This window comes from Atractosteus spatula, chromosome 4 (genome assembly GCF_055471065.1).
Source record: "Atractosteus spatula isolate fAtrSpa1 chromosome 4, fAtrSpa1.hap1, whole genome shotgun sequence".
Lineage (NCBI taxonomy): Eukaryota > Metazoa > Chordata > Actinopteri > Semionotiformes > Lepisosteidae > Atractosteus > Atractosteus spatula.
This window is the reverse complement of record NC_142709.1, coordinates 4380733-4395555: the sequence shown is the minus strand read 5'-3', so window position 1 is coordinate 4395555 and position 14823 is coordinate 4380733. Positions and strand designations below refer to the sequence as shown.

General features: G+C 38.6%; 1 protein-coding gene across 9 annotated transcripts in view; it reads left to right on the top strand.

The window, feature by feature from the left end:
- Positions 1-14823, top strand: part of dmd (dystrophin) — a 721300-nt gene that overhangs the window by 515556 nt on the left and 190921 nt on the right. For all 9 annotated transcript variants that reach the window (XM_088914984.1, XM_088914986.1, XM_088914981.1 and 6 more), the window contains 2 exons: positions 3369-3486; positions 11114-11325. In XM_088914984.1, the coding sequence (XP_088771110.1) occupies positions 3369-3486; positions 11114-11325 (330 nt within the window). The remainder of the gene's footprint in view (positions 1-3368; positions 3487-11113; positions 11326-14823) is intronic.

Sequence of the window (14823 nt, the reverse complement as noted above, 5' to 3'; positions counted from 1 at the left end):
GAGCATCATCACTGGATTTGAATTTTTAAAAGCTTTTTAAACTCTTTTAAAAAATAGTACCCTGCACTGGTTTTAACAAAAACGAACTCGTAAGTGGAGGGGATTGACTTGCTTGAGTTTTTGTTAGTCAGTGAAAAGAACTTAAATCTACAGAGCTATAAAAATGTCTCTACAACAACTGTATAACTCTTCTATGTGCTCCATAGATTTTAGATTATTCTTTAGTCACAGACAATGCAGTTTGGTACTGAGACTTAAAGCATTTTTAAAAGTGTACTCTGTTGCAGGACCGTCCAAAGCGATCTAAATCTGGCCACGAAAAGATGTCAACATTGTTTCCTTTGAGCTGTGTCATTGTAATCCAAGCACTGTGTGATCTTATACTGTCCTGCTGGAAAATCCCTCCACACTGGCTTGCTGGAATGTATAAAAACGTCTGGGATCAAGCGTTTCATCAATGTATCACTAAACAGCAATTGCAATGAAGTACTCAATATGCATTTTCTTGTGTTAAAGTAGATCCCCCCACATCACCCCACTTCAGCAATAACACTCACCAGAACTTCTTTACATTTGTCATTTTGTTATGAACAAAATCACATTCATCAGTGAATAAAAACTCCACCACTCTCTGCTGCCATCTCAGATTTTCTGATAACCGCAGGAGATGGCAGGTGTGTCTTTCTGCTGTCACCACGTTACCTCGGAATGGCCTCTGAACGGAAGAATCATTTCTATGCAGATGACAATGCAGATCCATTTCATGAGCTGTAATGTTCTGCTGATACGTGGGTCGTCTCTTCATTGGAATTCTTAGGCTGTAACCATTGCAGTCTGCAAATACGTACACAAATAGATCAGGTTAGGTGATAGTCCTTGGCCAGCGTGGTCACCCTTTTTCCTCCAGGAGATGGCCTTTCCCCCACAGAAAACATTCCTGCTTGCTCTGAACTGGCTGATTGTTGAAGCAGAGCCTTCCATTCCCCTGGCAATTTCTCTCACAGGCAGACCGGCCTCAGTCGTGCCACTAGCAATCAGGCAATCTTTATTATTCAAGTGGGACATCTTTTTTTTGGTTCTTGCAAGAATTAAAATCCAACATTTTTGAGTATCTACAGTATTTACTGTATAAAGGTTTTTGTAACCAGATCATTTTGCTGTTTTTAACTCAAAAGCTAGACCCTTAGCATCTAGTCTTATGAAATCATAGTCCTTAAGGTCTGTATTTTATCATCCAACTCAAGAATAATACTCAAATATTCTTGCTAATGAAAATGTTAAAAATATTATGTACAGTACTGTATGTGTGCAGTCAGCCAATTAGACATTTGTGTTCTGTTGTGCATCAGTATAGATTAGACATCTTCAACTGAACTTATTGTATGTTCGTCATTAAAACACCATTTTTAAAGGGTTAGAACAATGTAACTCTGTCAGTTACAGATGACTACTGAAATTTAAGTAATTTAGATAACTGGTTCCCATTCCTGGTCCCAGAGCACTTTGGCCTTTGAGTTTTTTGCCAGGTGAGTTTGTAATCACAATCTAATTGATAACAGTTTTCGGATTTTAAAATTGCTTTAAGCCGTTAATATACTGGATGGGAATTAAATTGGTATTGACCCCATAACAGACTCTGCATTTCAGAGCATCCACATGTAAAAATAAATTTGAAACATGTGAAAAGTGTTTTCTTCATGTTTGATCAGGAGATCATCTTGTGCCCAGCCACTGTGATGGTGCCATGTGTCTTTATTATGATGTTCCCAGCATCCTACTAAATACCTAAAATACTACAGCACTAGTCAGACCTCTAGAGAAAAATAAACTAGTTGTTGGAATATCTGGCATTTGGTTGTTATTCCCATTTGTGTCTGTTCATCATAAATCAATCACATCCTAAGAACTGTTTAGACAGAAATAAGGGTGACAACATTTTGATGAGAAATAACATAATGTTCAGGAAGCTAAATTTGTCAGACCATTACAAAGGAAGTTAGAGACTTGAACTATTCTCTCTAGTCAGATATGGGTATTCTTCCACAATGGACCTATATATACAGGAAAATCTTTGCTTCATGTTTATATTGCGTCACATAATTTCTGGGTGTTAAATTTCTCTAGTATAGATGAATGACTGTGGGCTTTAAATCTGAATTTCAAATTCAGATTTCAAGTGCATATATTTGTCTGTTTGAAGTTAATAGATATTGGCCACAATATTCTTTTGTAAAACAAACATGGTTTATCACTTTTATTGTTTCACTAGCTTTTTGTATAGAGGGTTAAAATGACCGTGCTTTGAAGTCTCTTGATTAATGATCACATTACTGCCCATTTAATAAGGTAGGCCCTTTATGTTATTTTTCTTTCCATCCCAGGGTGAAGAAGAATGGGCCTATTGTGAGGAAACACTTCAAACACAAACACTTGAAAAGGCATTTTGCTTTGATGAGCTATAACCATAATTCATTATAATGATGAATCAATGTCCTTTTGCTTTCTTTGAAATTTATGTTTAAAACTTGGGGAGTATAAGACATTGTTATTCAACTTGCAAAATATTGCACAGACACCCCCAGAACTGATAAGAATTGTGGATCATGCAGTGCATGGCTATTTTTTGTGTATTAGTCTGCGATTAAACTAGTGGGAATGTATTTTAATTAAAATATTTTACTTATTAAGTCAGGTGCCACAATGCAAGCAACTAAATCGTGTAAACTCTACCTCAGAGCAATCAAATTTGTGAAACATATCAAATCTCAAGACGGTGGCTTGTGCAACCTTGGTCTATCCCAAGCAAGACATCTAGCATCATGTTGGTCTCTTGTCCTTCCATTCACACACGCATCAAACTTGTGTGCATCAAGTTCTAAGCACTGTGTAGAACTCTTTTAAAAAAATCTTTTTGAAATATTTTTTCAGAAATGTCTTTTCTTTTTCAATCACTTATTTTTAACTCTGCAATTTAACCTCATCTGAAATATGTATATCATACGGATATAGACAAATATCCCAAGGAACACTTTTAGGAGCATGCAGTTGCTGTGAAATAGATTTCTAATTCCACATTGCATGTGTAAAGTACAGTAGGTCAGCAGCCACACACAACAAGTTGACCTTATTAGGGCTTATCAGCAGGGCATAGCTAAGATTGTGGAGTTTATATTGACGATTCTACTTTTCATCAAAATATTTGTTACCACGATTTACATCATTTTCGCATTAGTCATTATTAAGGATCAGCATTGAACTTAGACACATTTAGACAAGACAAGAGGACCGAGAACAGAACTGAGATGAAAGTAAAAATAGAATAAAACTTTTAACTGAAGAATATCATCCCTCTCCTTCTTTCTAACCAGTCGACACTGCAGGACCTTGAACAGAGGCGCCCTCAGCTGGAGAATCTGATTACGGCAGCACAGAACCTGAAAAACAAGACCAACAATCAGGAGGTCCGCTCCATCATCACTGACCGCAGTGAGTACTGCTGTATACGAATTACCTCGGCACTGAACAATGTTCCACACACTGAACGCACAGCATACAGTATCTACTGTAACTAGTAGAGAAGGAGTAATAGTGACTAAAACGCGAATCTTGAAGCTCTTTTGCTTCTAGGGTGACGAGATAACTTCCAGGAGACTAGGATGCAAGTCCATGTTAGTTCCCCTATGACTGCAAAACAGCGCACCCGACAAAACCAAAAACAGCACAATGAAATATGCAGTTGTATAGAAGATGGCAAAGCACTGAGTGACAGTGAGAGAGACCGAACAACTATATTTTTTCAATCACCAAAGGTCAGAGTCAAGTTGTGGTGAAGAAGAACCATGAGCGGCTTTATTTTAATACTGTATGAAGAATGGAGGGAGAAGGAATTTTCTCAAGAATTAAAAACACTGATTTTAGGTTCTGTGTAAAATAGGCTCTTATTTGCACTTAATGGTTTATGTTAATGAAATGTAGTGTCAAAGATCCCACCAATTTATAATTCATGTTATAAGATTCATACTACGTGTTTCAATAATTTATTTAATTAATAATTCTTGGTAACTGCTTAAAGACATTGTAAATTACACGGTATTGAAATGTGCAATTTACACAGAAACCATTTCTATGATGGACAGATATAACTCCATGATCAGTGAATGAGCAGTAATGTGACAAATAAAATAACACCCTCTCCCTAAGGGAGACATTTTGGAATTTTATTTACCTCATCAGGATTAGGGTATTTCACCATAGAAATGATCAAATACACCACTTCCAGTACACCTTCAGGTTGGCTGCTTATGTACAGTATGCACTTTATAGTGGTAGTACCATTTCAACGTTTATCACCTTCTCATCATAAGCAGCTTAACAATAACGTTGGTTTTACAGCATGTCATTTACAGTGTTGCCTGATATTTTAAAGTGAACACAGTTGTCACTTAGCCCTTTTATTTCTGCAGTGTCTGAGTTTCTATTGCTTTATTGCCTGAAAGGTTTTATTTGCTGTTGGTTGTGGTGTAAAACTGTATAGAGAATCTGAATCAATCAACCTTGACTTTCTGTGTGGGCAAAGCCTGATAGATAAGTACCCATATAGTGAAAGTTTAGACACACAAGGTGTTGGCAAGAAGCTTCTATGAAAAATAAGGTCTAATTTTATCGGTTTTGACAGCAAGACTTATTGCTTTTGGAACTTTTCCCTTTTTTGTCTGTGAATCCAGTATGTGAGGTCATTTAGTGGAACTAAAAAACCACACTTCGTGTCAGAATTCCAATAACATAAGCTTACAGCCGAACTATTAGGGTGTATTTATTGCTTGTCATTTATTTTTTATTGTCACTTGTCATAAGATCAAGTCTACATACCTTTTTTATGTCTAGAGACTATGTAAAACCAAAATCAAATATGACATTTCTTTCTCAGAGTTACTTCAGAATTTTTACATAGATCTTTTAAAAGCAGACTCTTTGATTTTAATTTTGTCCCACCTTTTCAGTCAGGCTTTTAGCGGTTTTGGCTGTCTGTTATTATTTCAAGAGTGGTGATTTAAACTTCGTCTAATGCCAATGAAAAGTGAATTAATGAAGAGTAAGCTGCTGAGTGACTCGATTTGTTAAGGTCGTCGAGTCATTGATCCTAGTAATAAAATAGACCAACCTGTCGTATAATTGTGGCTTCACAAAAATCGTCCCTCTGGAAAACATAAGGCCAATAGCAATCATTAAAAAAGAGTGAAGAGGTGACACAATGTGTGGAAGAGGGTGGAAAGTGGGAAGAAAGAGGAGGCAAACTGTGCATCGAAGAGCCCAACTTAAACTGGAATGGTGAAATAAAGTTGGGTATACAGTAGGTGAAAATTGATCGATTTAAACACATATTGGCAGTGATCAAATACAAATCTGAGGAGCAAGAGAAGAATTTTGCCATCTAATGACCATGGGATCAGAATTCGGAGATCTTACACATGATCATTATTAGTTCATAAGTTGGCTTCTCGCTTTGATCTAGTATGGTGTGGGCAAGTGCTATGCTTTTCTGAAAACGTTTAGCTCTAGGGGATGATAACTCCCTCTGGTGAAGGATTGTACTTATTATGTAGTCATCACAAGGATGCAGCAACAGAATAATAATGGAATTTAGTTGACGATGTAATCAGTGCGCATGTCTCTTTGAACAATCGATTAATTTGTTTCTGATCTCAAGGTGCAACTGAGTGGTATCTTTTAGAGGACAAAATGAATTTCTGTTTTATTCATTTAGCTGTTCTTTCTGTTTTTAATAGATACATGTACTGTATAGGTGAATTAAGATTCCAGCTTTAAAGGAATTTTGCAGAATAAGACAAAATCCATGCAGGAACAGAAAATGATCTGGAATTTTAAATTCTGAATAAATATTGCAGCTATATGTATTACATCACATTGTTACTGCTAATGGTTTTGCTGATAAATAGTTTTATTAAGTAACTATCAACTGGGTTTTGTTACCATTAACATACGTCTAACCAACATGTTAAGCTAAGTAAAAGCATGTTTATTTTAAAAGTATTTTTCAAGGATATGGTATCAGTATCCATTCCCTTTTCTCATACTCAGCACATCTTAATTTATTTTTATTGCTTTGAATGCATGCATAGATGCACATATTTCAAAAAGGTGCCTTTCTTTCATTAAATGATGAAAATCACAAGTGGTTCTTGTCTGCAAGCATTAACAGTCTACTGCAATGTTTTCTCGTACCAAGAAATGTTTAGATCTTGCACTGGGTTAAAAATGATAGATGGAGAGAAAAAGAGACACACGCATGCAAGGAAATTAATACCTTAGTAAAGTAGACTCTGTCAAGTCAGCGCTATTAAACTACGCTTTCCCCTGGAGATTGATATGAGAAATCCAACAAGAAACACAATTTATTATTAATACACTGTAGGCTGCTAATAAAATATTCTGTTACGATTTTTCTTCTGGGAGTTGTTTATTTTGACAAATCAAATTTTGCATGCACTTTCTTCCTAATAAACTCAATCTTAACAAATGAGAGATTTATTGGGCTTTAGGGTTGTCTTTTTGTGTTTGTTGAGAACAGGGCACAGGTTCTTCCACAAAACTGTCTCACTGAGACAGAATGGGAGTAGTGCCTCAAAGCAGCTGGAGCTAATCATGACAACACCTGACTCGGATGTGGAGTTTTAAGGGTTACATTATTTTTGCTAGTGGGAAGCCATCCAGCAATAATGTCTCAGTACTTCCGTTTCTATATCTTGTTTCTGGTGTAAAACCTTTTTAGCAATACAATGCATTCATTCTCTCCCACAAACAACTGTTCAGTAGGTCATACTGTATGCATATGAATGTTGCTTGGTTGACTTAAGTTAAAGTTTTGTTACAGAATAACATTTCTGCAGCATCCTGTGCTTTCAGTGCTGTGTCTAAAACCAAAGTTAAACAAAGTGACGTAAACTGGTGTTCGAGAGTACACTCAAAAAGTAGTTAAATACTTCTGTGTGCACGGATCAATATTTTTTAAAAGACTTGTTGTTGTCCATCTGTACTCGTCTGCCATACAGTCAAGAATTTCCAATCCAAAGTCCCAGTATGGGAACACTGTCTATGTCTGTGAACACTGTCCTGTACGAGGCGCCATTCTATGGATGAGGCATGATAAACTGGGGACTTAGTCAATAAAGATTCCGTGGCTCTGATCATAAGAGCAGGGCTTCTAACCCTGGTATCCTGGTTATATTACACTTTGGCCTTGCATTGTATGGTTTAGCTAATGTCTCCCTTTATAGTTCAGTTTTGAATATATAATCCTGAAGGTCGTATTTAGGATGTCATCATTGTCTGCACCTCAGTCTCTTCTGATGTCCTTTGTGTAATGGAAACTCTAACACACAACTTGGGCATCCAAAGCTACTTGTCTGTCATGAAGCTTCCTCCAAATCTCCAGGTGCCTTCACCTGTTAGGAGAGGTATTCCTCAAACTTTCCACCAATTGCATGTGTTAAATTTCTTCTTCCCAAAAGATTGTATTTTCTCTTTGGGCTGCCGTTGAGTTTCAGATCAGGAGAAGAAGTAGAGGTAGAGTTGTCCTTGTATCAGTGCAGCTCTGGGAATGAGACAGCACTTTATTAATAATAATAATTGCTTACACTTATATAGTGCTTTTTTGGACACTCCACTCAAAGCGCTTTACAGGTAATGGGGACTCCCCTCACCACCACCAATGTGCAGCATCCACCTGGATAATGCGACAGCAGCCATAGTGCGCCAGAACGCTCACCACACATCAACTATCAGTGGGGAGGAGAACAGAGTGATGAAGCCAATTCATAGATGGGGATTATTAGGAGGCCATGATTGGTAAGGACCAATGGGAAATTTTTCCAGGACACTGGGGTAACACCCCTACTCTTTTCGAGAAACGCCCTGGGATTTTTAATGACCACAGAGAGTCAGGACCTCAGTTTTATGTCTCATCCGAAGGACGGCACCTGTTTACAGTATAGTGTCCCCCCCACTATACTGGGGCAATAGGACCCACATGGACCACAGGGTGAGCACCCCCTGCTGGCCCCACTAACACCTCTTCCAGCAGCAACCTTATTTTCTCCCAGGAGGTCTCCCATCCAGGTACTGACCGGGCTCACACCTGCTGAGCTGCAGTGGGCTGCCAGCTGTGAGTTGCAGAGTGCTATGGCTGCTTTATCGTACAATGGGGATCGAACAAGCAAAGACATATAGCCATGAAGATCCAAATCTGAAAAGGTGTAAATGCTGAAAGCCAGTGTTGTGGGGATGCTCAATAAAGCCTGAAAAAAACACCATACCCAGACATGTGGAGGCATCACACAGAGCTATTCTCAAGAATCATTCATTCCGAATCTGGAGACTACAATATATTTGTTTATTAGTTTCAAGCAAAGTTGGCTTTTGTTTGCCAAATGCCCCTGGAGAGTGTCTAGAATATTTTTTTCCATATCTACAGTGATCCACTCATCCAACATCACCACAACATTTTTTGTATTTTTTGCATTGTACTGCTGTGAACCACAGAGTATGGTATATTCATAGCAACACACAATGTCAACCAAAATAAGAGACCTTTGTGCTGTGAGGATGCAAATGTGGGGATTTAAAACTGGAAGCATTGGCATCCCATTGACAAAGCAAATCCATAATTAATTCTAATGGCTCAGAATATTTTTCTTTCTTTCAGTTACTGCTCTCCGTGTGCCCAGCAGAGTCTCTGAACAGCAGGGGAATGTTACAGCAAGGCTATGATTTCTGAGAAATTTGAGATTATTTAAGCAAAAGATTTGCAGATATGAGAAATGTCAGCAATTAAGCCTGGTGCTCTTTTACAGTGGGAATACGTTTTCCCAGAGCCAAGTTAGCATTTAGGAATTTCCAATAGCACACTGGAGTGTGAGGTAACATTCTTTAGCCTGGCTATGGTTATCTCTGTCAAGTCAAGTTGTTTGTGGTCCAGCTTTTACTTTGTATCTCAACTTGAATCCAGTATTTTTCTAACTTATTTTCTAATCGTGATACCATCTTCTCATGGAATTACCATAAGTGTGTTCTGTGCAATTGTTTTTTTTCAGCATTGCTTCTTGGTTTGAGACTATTTTGGTGCTTTCTAGAGTTCCCATTTAATTATGATATTCCTCTAATCTGCATGAAATGTCTTACTATATTAAGTTGTTTTGCTTACAGTATCTTGCCAAAGTATCCATTTTTCTCCAGTAAGGTCCCATTTTATTTCATTTCAAATGATGTATTTTTATAAAGTTCCTAATCAGGATTTGAGTGCCGAAACTGAAAATTGTTAAATGTCAGCAAAAGCAGCAATGAAAAATCACAAACTAAAATATGTTGATTGCATAAGTATTCACCCCTTTGCTTTGGAAAACCTTAATTAGTTCATTAGTTCAACCAATTTACAGGTTTTATATAATGAATGCTCTGGGCATGTTATTTAATTAGAGGAAAGAGAGAAATAAATGTGTTAACCAGCAACAGCAGTGCCAGAAGACCTTTAATAAGGAGAAGGGGTAGCTATAAACTCAGGAGTAATTATGCAAGTGTCAGGTATAATAAAGGTAAAATACCTTCAAAATAAATCTGTTTAGATGCATCCTTTCAGAGGTGATGTCTCCATAGAGCCCTGAAAAACACATTCTAATTTCTTCGTTATGTGTCAATTAAAACCACAGAGCAATCTCCCATAATCGCGAGCACAGTTCATGAGTATGAATCTAAAAGAAAAAAGGTCTTAATGGGGTTGACAAGTGGCTTATCAGAAGAAAGGCCATTGTTTGGAGTACAGAATGGATGTTATAGCCTGGGTGCTGTTCGTACAGAGCCAGTATTCACTCTCCTCTAAAAACAAGTACTAGTTAGTTTTACTTGAGAGCTTGGATGGCATAGTGCACCACTGGCACAGTACCACCAAGGCTGAAAGGTGTGATGCTCAACGTAATAATAATTATGTAGCTAGAGATTGTTATTAGTCCTTCTATTTGACTATCTTGTACAGTAATCATGCAGTTTACAGTTTTGCTTTTTGTAAAAGACATTCCAGCTAATTTAAGTTGGAAACATCCTGAAAGACAATTGAAAACCCCGAGGTTGGCCTTAAAGTTTCTTGGATATGAAGAGCTGAAAGATATGAAAAGGTAGTGCCAGTTTTGTCACGATGCGTAGTTTAGGACCCTATGCAGATGGTATAATCCTGGAAGTAAGTGGAGAAGGACAACAGGGAGGAGACAACGAGGATCAGGACGGGTTGACAGACAGGGGAGCGTGATGACGGTGATCCGGTGCTCTGGGGGGGCGCGGTGCAGGCGGACGACTCCAAAACAGTCCAAATAGGGAAACCAAGGCACAGTCCAATATCCAAAAACCAGGAGGTCCATCCAAGACAAAGACAAGAGGAAAAACAAGGAATGGGGACATGGAACCAGGAAGTTAAAAATAGAGTGACGAGGCCAGGTGTTCTGAGCCCCGGACTCAGCTGGTCGGGACGCCGTTAGGACGCCTAAGCCTTCAAGCTGTGGAGGTACTGTAGGGCGACTCGATGGTAGGCGGGCCTCCGGCCGTCCGTCTTCCAATGCAGAGCCCGGAGTAGCGAGAGCACCCGGCTTAAATAAGGAGGGACAAACAGAGGGCAGGTGCACATAATGATCTAAAATACGAAAGAGCCGGAGCACCCTTAAGAGGAGGGATTATGATCGTGACATGTTTTCCACCTGGCGGAAAGGCACCGCTGTTTGTGTTCTAAGACCACACGGCGCAAAGAATGACATCTCCTTCATCTCTTGTCAGAGTGGTTCACGCCTTGTCATAAGCTGTTCGAAATCGATGTCTATGAAACAAAAACAAAAATCTCTTTATGAGGGAACCGGGGTGATCCTCTTTATCAATAGATAAGCATCATTTATATAGAGTATGTGGTGGGTTTTTTGGGGGGCATTTGGATTGGCCAATTAATTCCTTTAGTGTTCCGTTACCCAAGACCCTGCTGACAGACCCCAGCTCCTCAGTGCCGGAGCAGCTGTGAGTAGTGTCTTAGGGGGCCTCCCTGTTGGTTTTCTCCCCTGTGCAGTTGACAAGGTCCAGGCGCAGTGGGAGGAAGTGCAGGGGGGACTGCAGGGCCGAAGGCTGCAGCTGCAGGACATGCTGAAGGACTCCAGCCAGTGGCTGGAAGCAAAGCAGGAGGCCGCGCCCCTGCTACAGAGAGCCACGGCCAGGCTGGAGTCATGGAAGGACATATCCTACACCGTGGAGGCGCTCAAGAGGCAGAACGCAGACCTGAAGGTAAGCCGGACTGCAGGAGATCAGCAATACTTTGAACTTGAATGGAGTTTAGAGTGAAAGTTCGGGAGGGGTGACAACAGGCTAGTTCAGTCAGCCACATCTGTCGGTAATTTGCCATCATTCCTGATGCCATTTCCTCACATACAAAAATCTATACATACCGTACGTGATCCTCTCTTCCTGGCATGCATCTGCACCTCTGCAGCTGCCCCTTGCTCACTCCTCACTCTGCAGGGGGGTCCCAGCCTCCTCGTCCTCTGGCCAGGAGGTCAGCCCTCAGCCGAGGAGGTTAAACCAGACTTACTATGGCTAAAACACCATACAAACCTTTCAATACACTTAATTCTTGAGTTCTCCCTAGTGATAAATAGCTGGAAATGAGAAAAGCAAAATCAACATATATTTTCCTAGCAGGAGCAGGCCCCTGGGCAGCGTATGATTGTGTTAATTACAGTGTGTGATTGGGGGTGCCTTTCTATTCTGTCTCAAGCAGCATTAGTGCATGGTGAATAGGCGAACATTACCACAGAGAAATTAGTTATTGTAGACATCAGATTTCCCTTAGAAGCTTTAGAGAAATGAGAGGTAAAAACGTCAAGAAATGGCATCCCAGTTGACAGTATATTTGAGGTGTACAGTCTCTGTTTTGCAAACTCACGAGCTCTGACCTGACCATGGATAGTATCCCTCATTCTTGTAGTGTCGAGGTGTTATTTCAGTGTGTGTTTTGACTCGAGGCAAAGAAATGACAAGAAACGACATTTATAGTACAGTCACCTGGTATGGAAGCAATATGCAGGGAACAGATTTTCACTAATGATAATAGAAAATGATTTCCAGAAACTCAGCAGTAAGGTAGTACAGTTTTCACTCCTGCAGCTCCTTTCACCCTCATTTATTAAAACTTATCAAGCCACTGCTGCTGAGGCCCAGATTTTCTCATTTAAATCTTAAAGACCGAATGCAGCCTTAACTAACAGAGACTGTAATCCCTACAGCAAACTCAAAGCATAAACGTGTCTTCAGTCCCAGAATGAGGATTAATCCTTACTAAGCACAAAACAATCTGTATCTTTATTTCTTCTCATCCCTGTCCCACGCGCTTTCAGAGAAAAACTGTATTTTTCCCTCTGATACTTTAGCCTATAATATTCACTGAAGCAAACAATAAAATGTTTCAAGAACTAATTAAAATTGAGATGATTTAACAATAAATCACCCTCCCTCCAAAACTCTTGGTTGAAAAATTAAAACTCTCAAGAAAGTCAATGAGATAGGAGAACATTTCTCTTTTTATAAAATAAATGTTGCACCTGCAAAACAGGAATTAAATCTAGAATATCAAATATTTATCTTCTCTGCATTTTATTAGCATCAGAACTTTACAGAATCAAGGTTGAGGCATTGTTAAATCTTGCCAGTGTCTAGGGTATTTGCTTTTGCAGTTTTGTAGTATTTGCTTTTGTAGTGTCCATTCACATACTGTATATTATACAGTAGGTCAGTAGATACTAAACATTATTCTGCAGATGAGCACAGCAGAATGCATTACATCTCCACCAGTAAAGACGTTTTTGTATTTGTCTTGATCACAAACATACAGTATAGCCATCTATGAAACAATATTGCAAATATCAAGATTTAAGAAGTTTAAATGGCTCCCCGTAGGTTCTTAGGAGTACTGCTGTACATTGTCTAATAGGACTGACTACAGCCATGAATAATGCCACATGTCTTTTCTTGTACTCATAAGTTGTAATGAAAATTCTGGGGCAATTTTAAATGTCTGGGGATATTTTGAGTCTAGTGGGTCACCATTTAGGTTTTAGTAATTAACTCAACAGATTCTAAAATAAACCTTCTGACTGCCAGTGTGTGACTGTAAAGCAACACCACAGCTTAAATGGATGTGATTTTGGAAGGGTTAGTTGAAGCATTAGTCTAAACAAAACGCGCTAGTCGCATTTGCTTACTTGTTTTTTAATTAAGTGATTTAATTATCTTCGCTCACAGACTAATAACTTTGCAAGTGTCTGTTGATTAAAGAAAATTAGAAGTAAACATAAGCGGTGAAGTGAATGCATGCATTTCAATTTCAAAGTCGCTTAATATAGTCTGTAAATTCGGGGGATGACAAGGCCAAGGTAGAGAGGGAGCGTTTGGTGGAATGTCACAATGAAATTAAGGTAATGAAGTACTCTGAATGCCATTTTGATTATTCAGATGGAGCTTGGAAATAAATGGGGCCTGAAAGTAAAGAAGAAAAAAAGAAACACTAGTCATTAGTTTAATTATAAAAATCCATTACATCAAGTCATGTAGGACAGAAAATAATGGACCTTTAATAGAATGGCCTATAAGACATTAATTGCAACACTCAGTTTTTAATCTTAGAAAAGAGAGGGACATGTAAGCAGCCACTCTTTAAACACTAACCTTTAAAAAAAGTGACAGTGACAGTGACAAATACTTCATTGTTTTTTTTCCTTTCCGGGTTATTGCATTGCTCATATTCAGCCAATGAAATGGTTTTCTCACGAGTTTGGGTCTTAATTCTTGAAGTTGTCGGAAGAGTTGCTTTCAACCTTTTTTAAATTCAATAAGAATCGCAAGTTGGACAGTTAATTTAAGTTAAGTTAGTTAGTCAGTGAAATTCCCACATTAGAAAAAGTGCATGTACTATAGTCTTCTGTTCTTATAATTTGTTACAAAGATTTACAAAACATCGATCATTTATTTTTTGTTTTTTCTCACATTCCGGTAATTGTACAGAAATACTTCAGAAACAAATGTATCAAAAAGTGTGAAGTACTGTACTCACTTTTTATGTGAGAATGAGGTAGCATGACATAATGCATGGATTATTCACATTTTATTAAACCTTCCCTGAAGGAAATTACACAGAAGACTCGATGTTTCTGTCTTATCTTTTCAGCTCTCTTCAAATTGTGTGAACATCTTGAGCAAACCCTGAAGTAAATTTTTCACAATGTGATGTGCTACCCTTAGGGATACCTGTAAATACACAAGTGGGCTCCAAAGGGTTTATGGAAGAACGAAACTGTATTGCAAAGAAATAAATACTATGGATTTTTTTTTAATTCTGTCCCAGCAGAGAATTTAAACTTTCTATGAACTGACTTTTCTGAATGTGTGGTTTCTAAAAAGGCTGATTTGTGCCATGAACAAAGGTTAATGCCAAAACGTGCTTTCGGACAGTAAGAGCACTGACTTGCCTTCATTTAATTTACAATCTCCACAGCTAAAATTATTTTTCATGGATATCTGAGCAAAGCAGAGAAACTGGCCTTGGTCTAAACTTTATCCTGAGTGCCTGTGCTTTTTTCCCTTCAAAATAAACAGTGTGTTGCTGGGATTTGTTCTCTTTCTTCATAGTTTTTGATTAACTGACATGTGGTGGTCACAAGTTGCTGAAGTACTAGTGTAGAGAAGTAGTTAGTGTTCTGGAAACTGGACAATTGGAGATGCTATTACTGT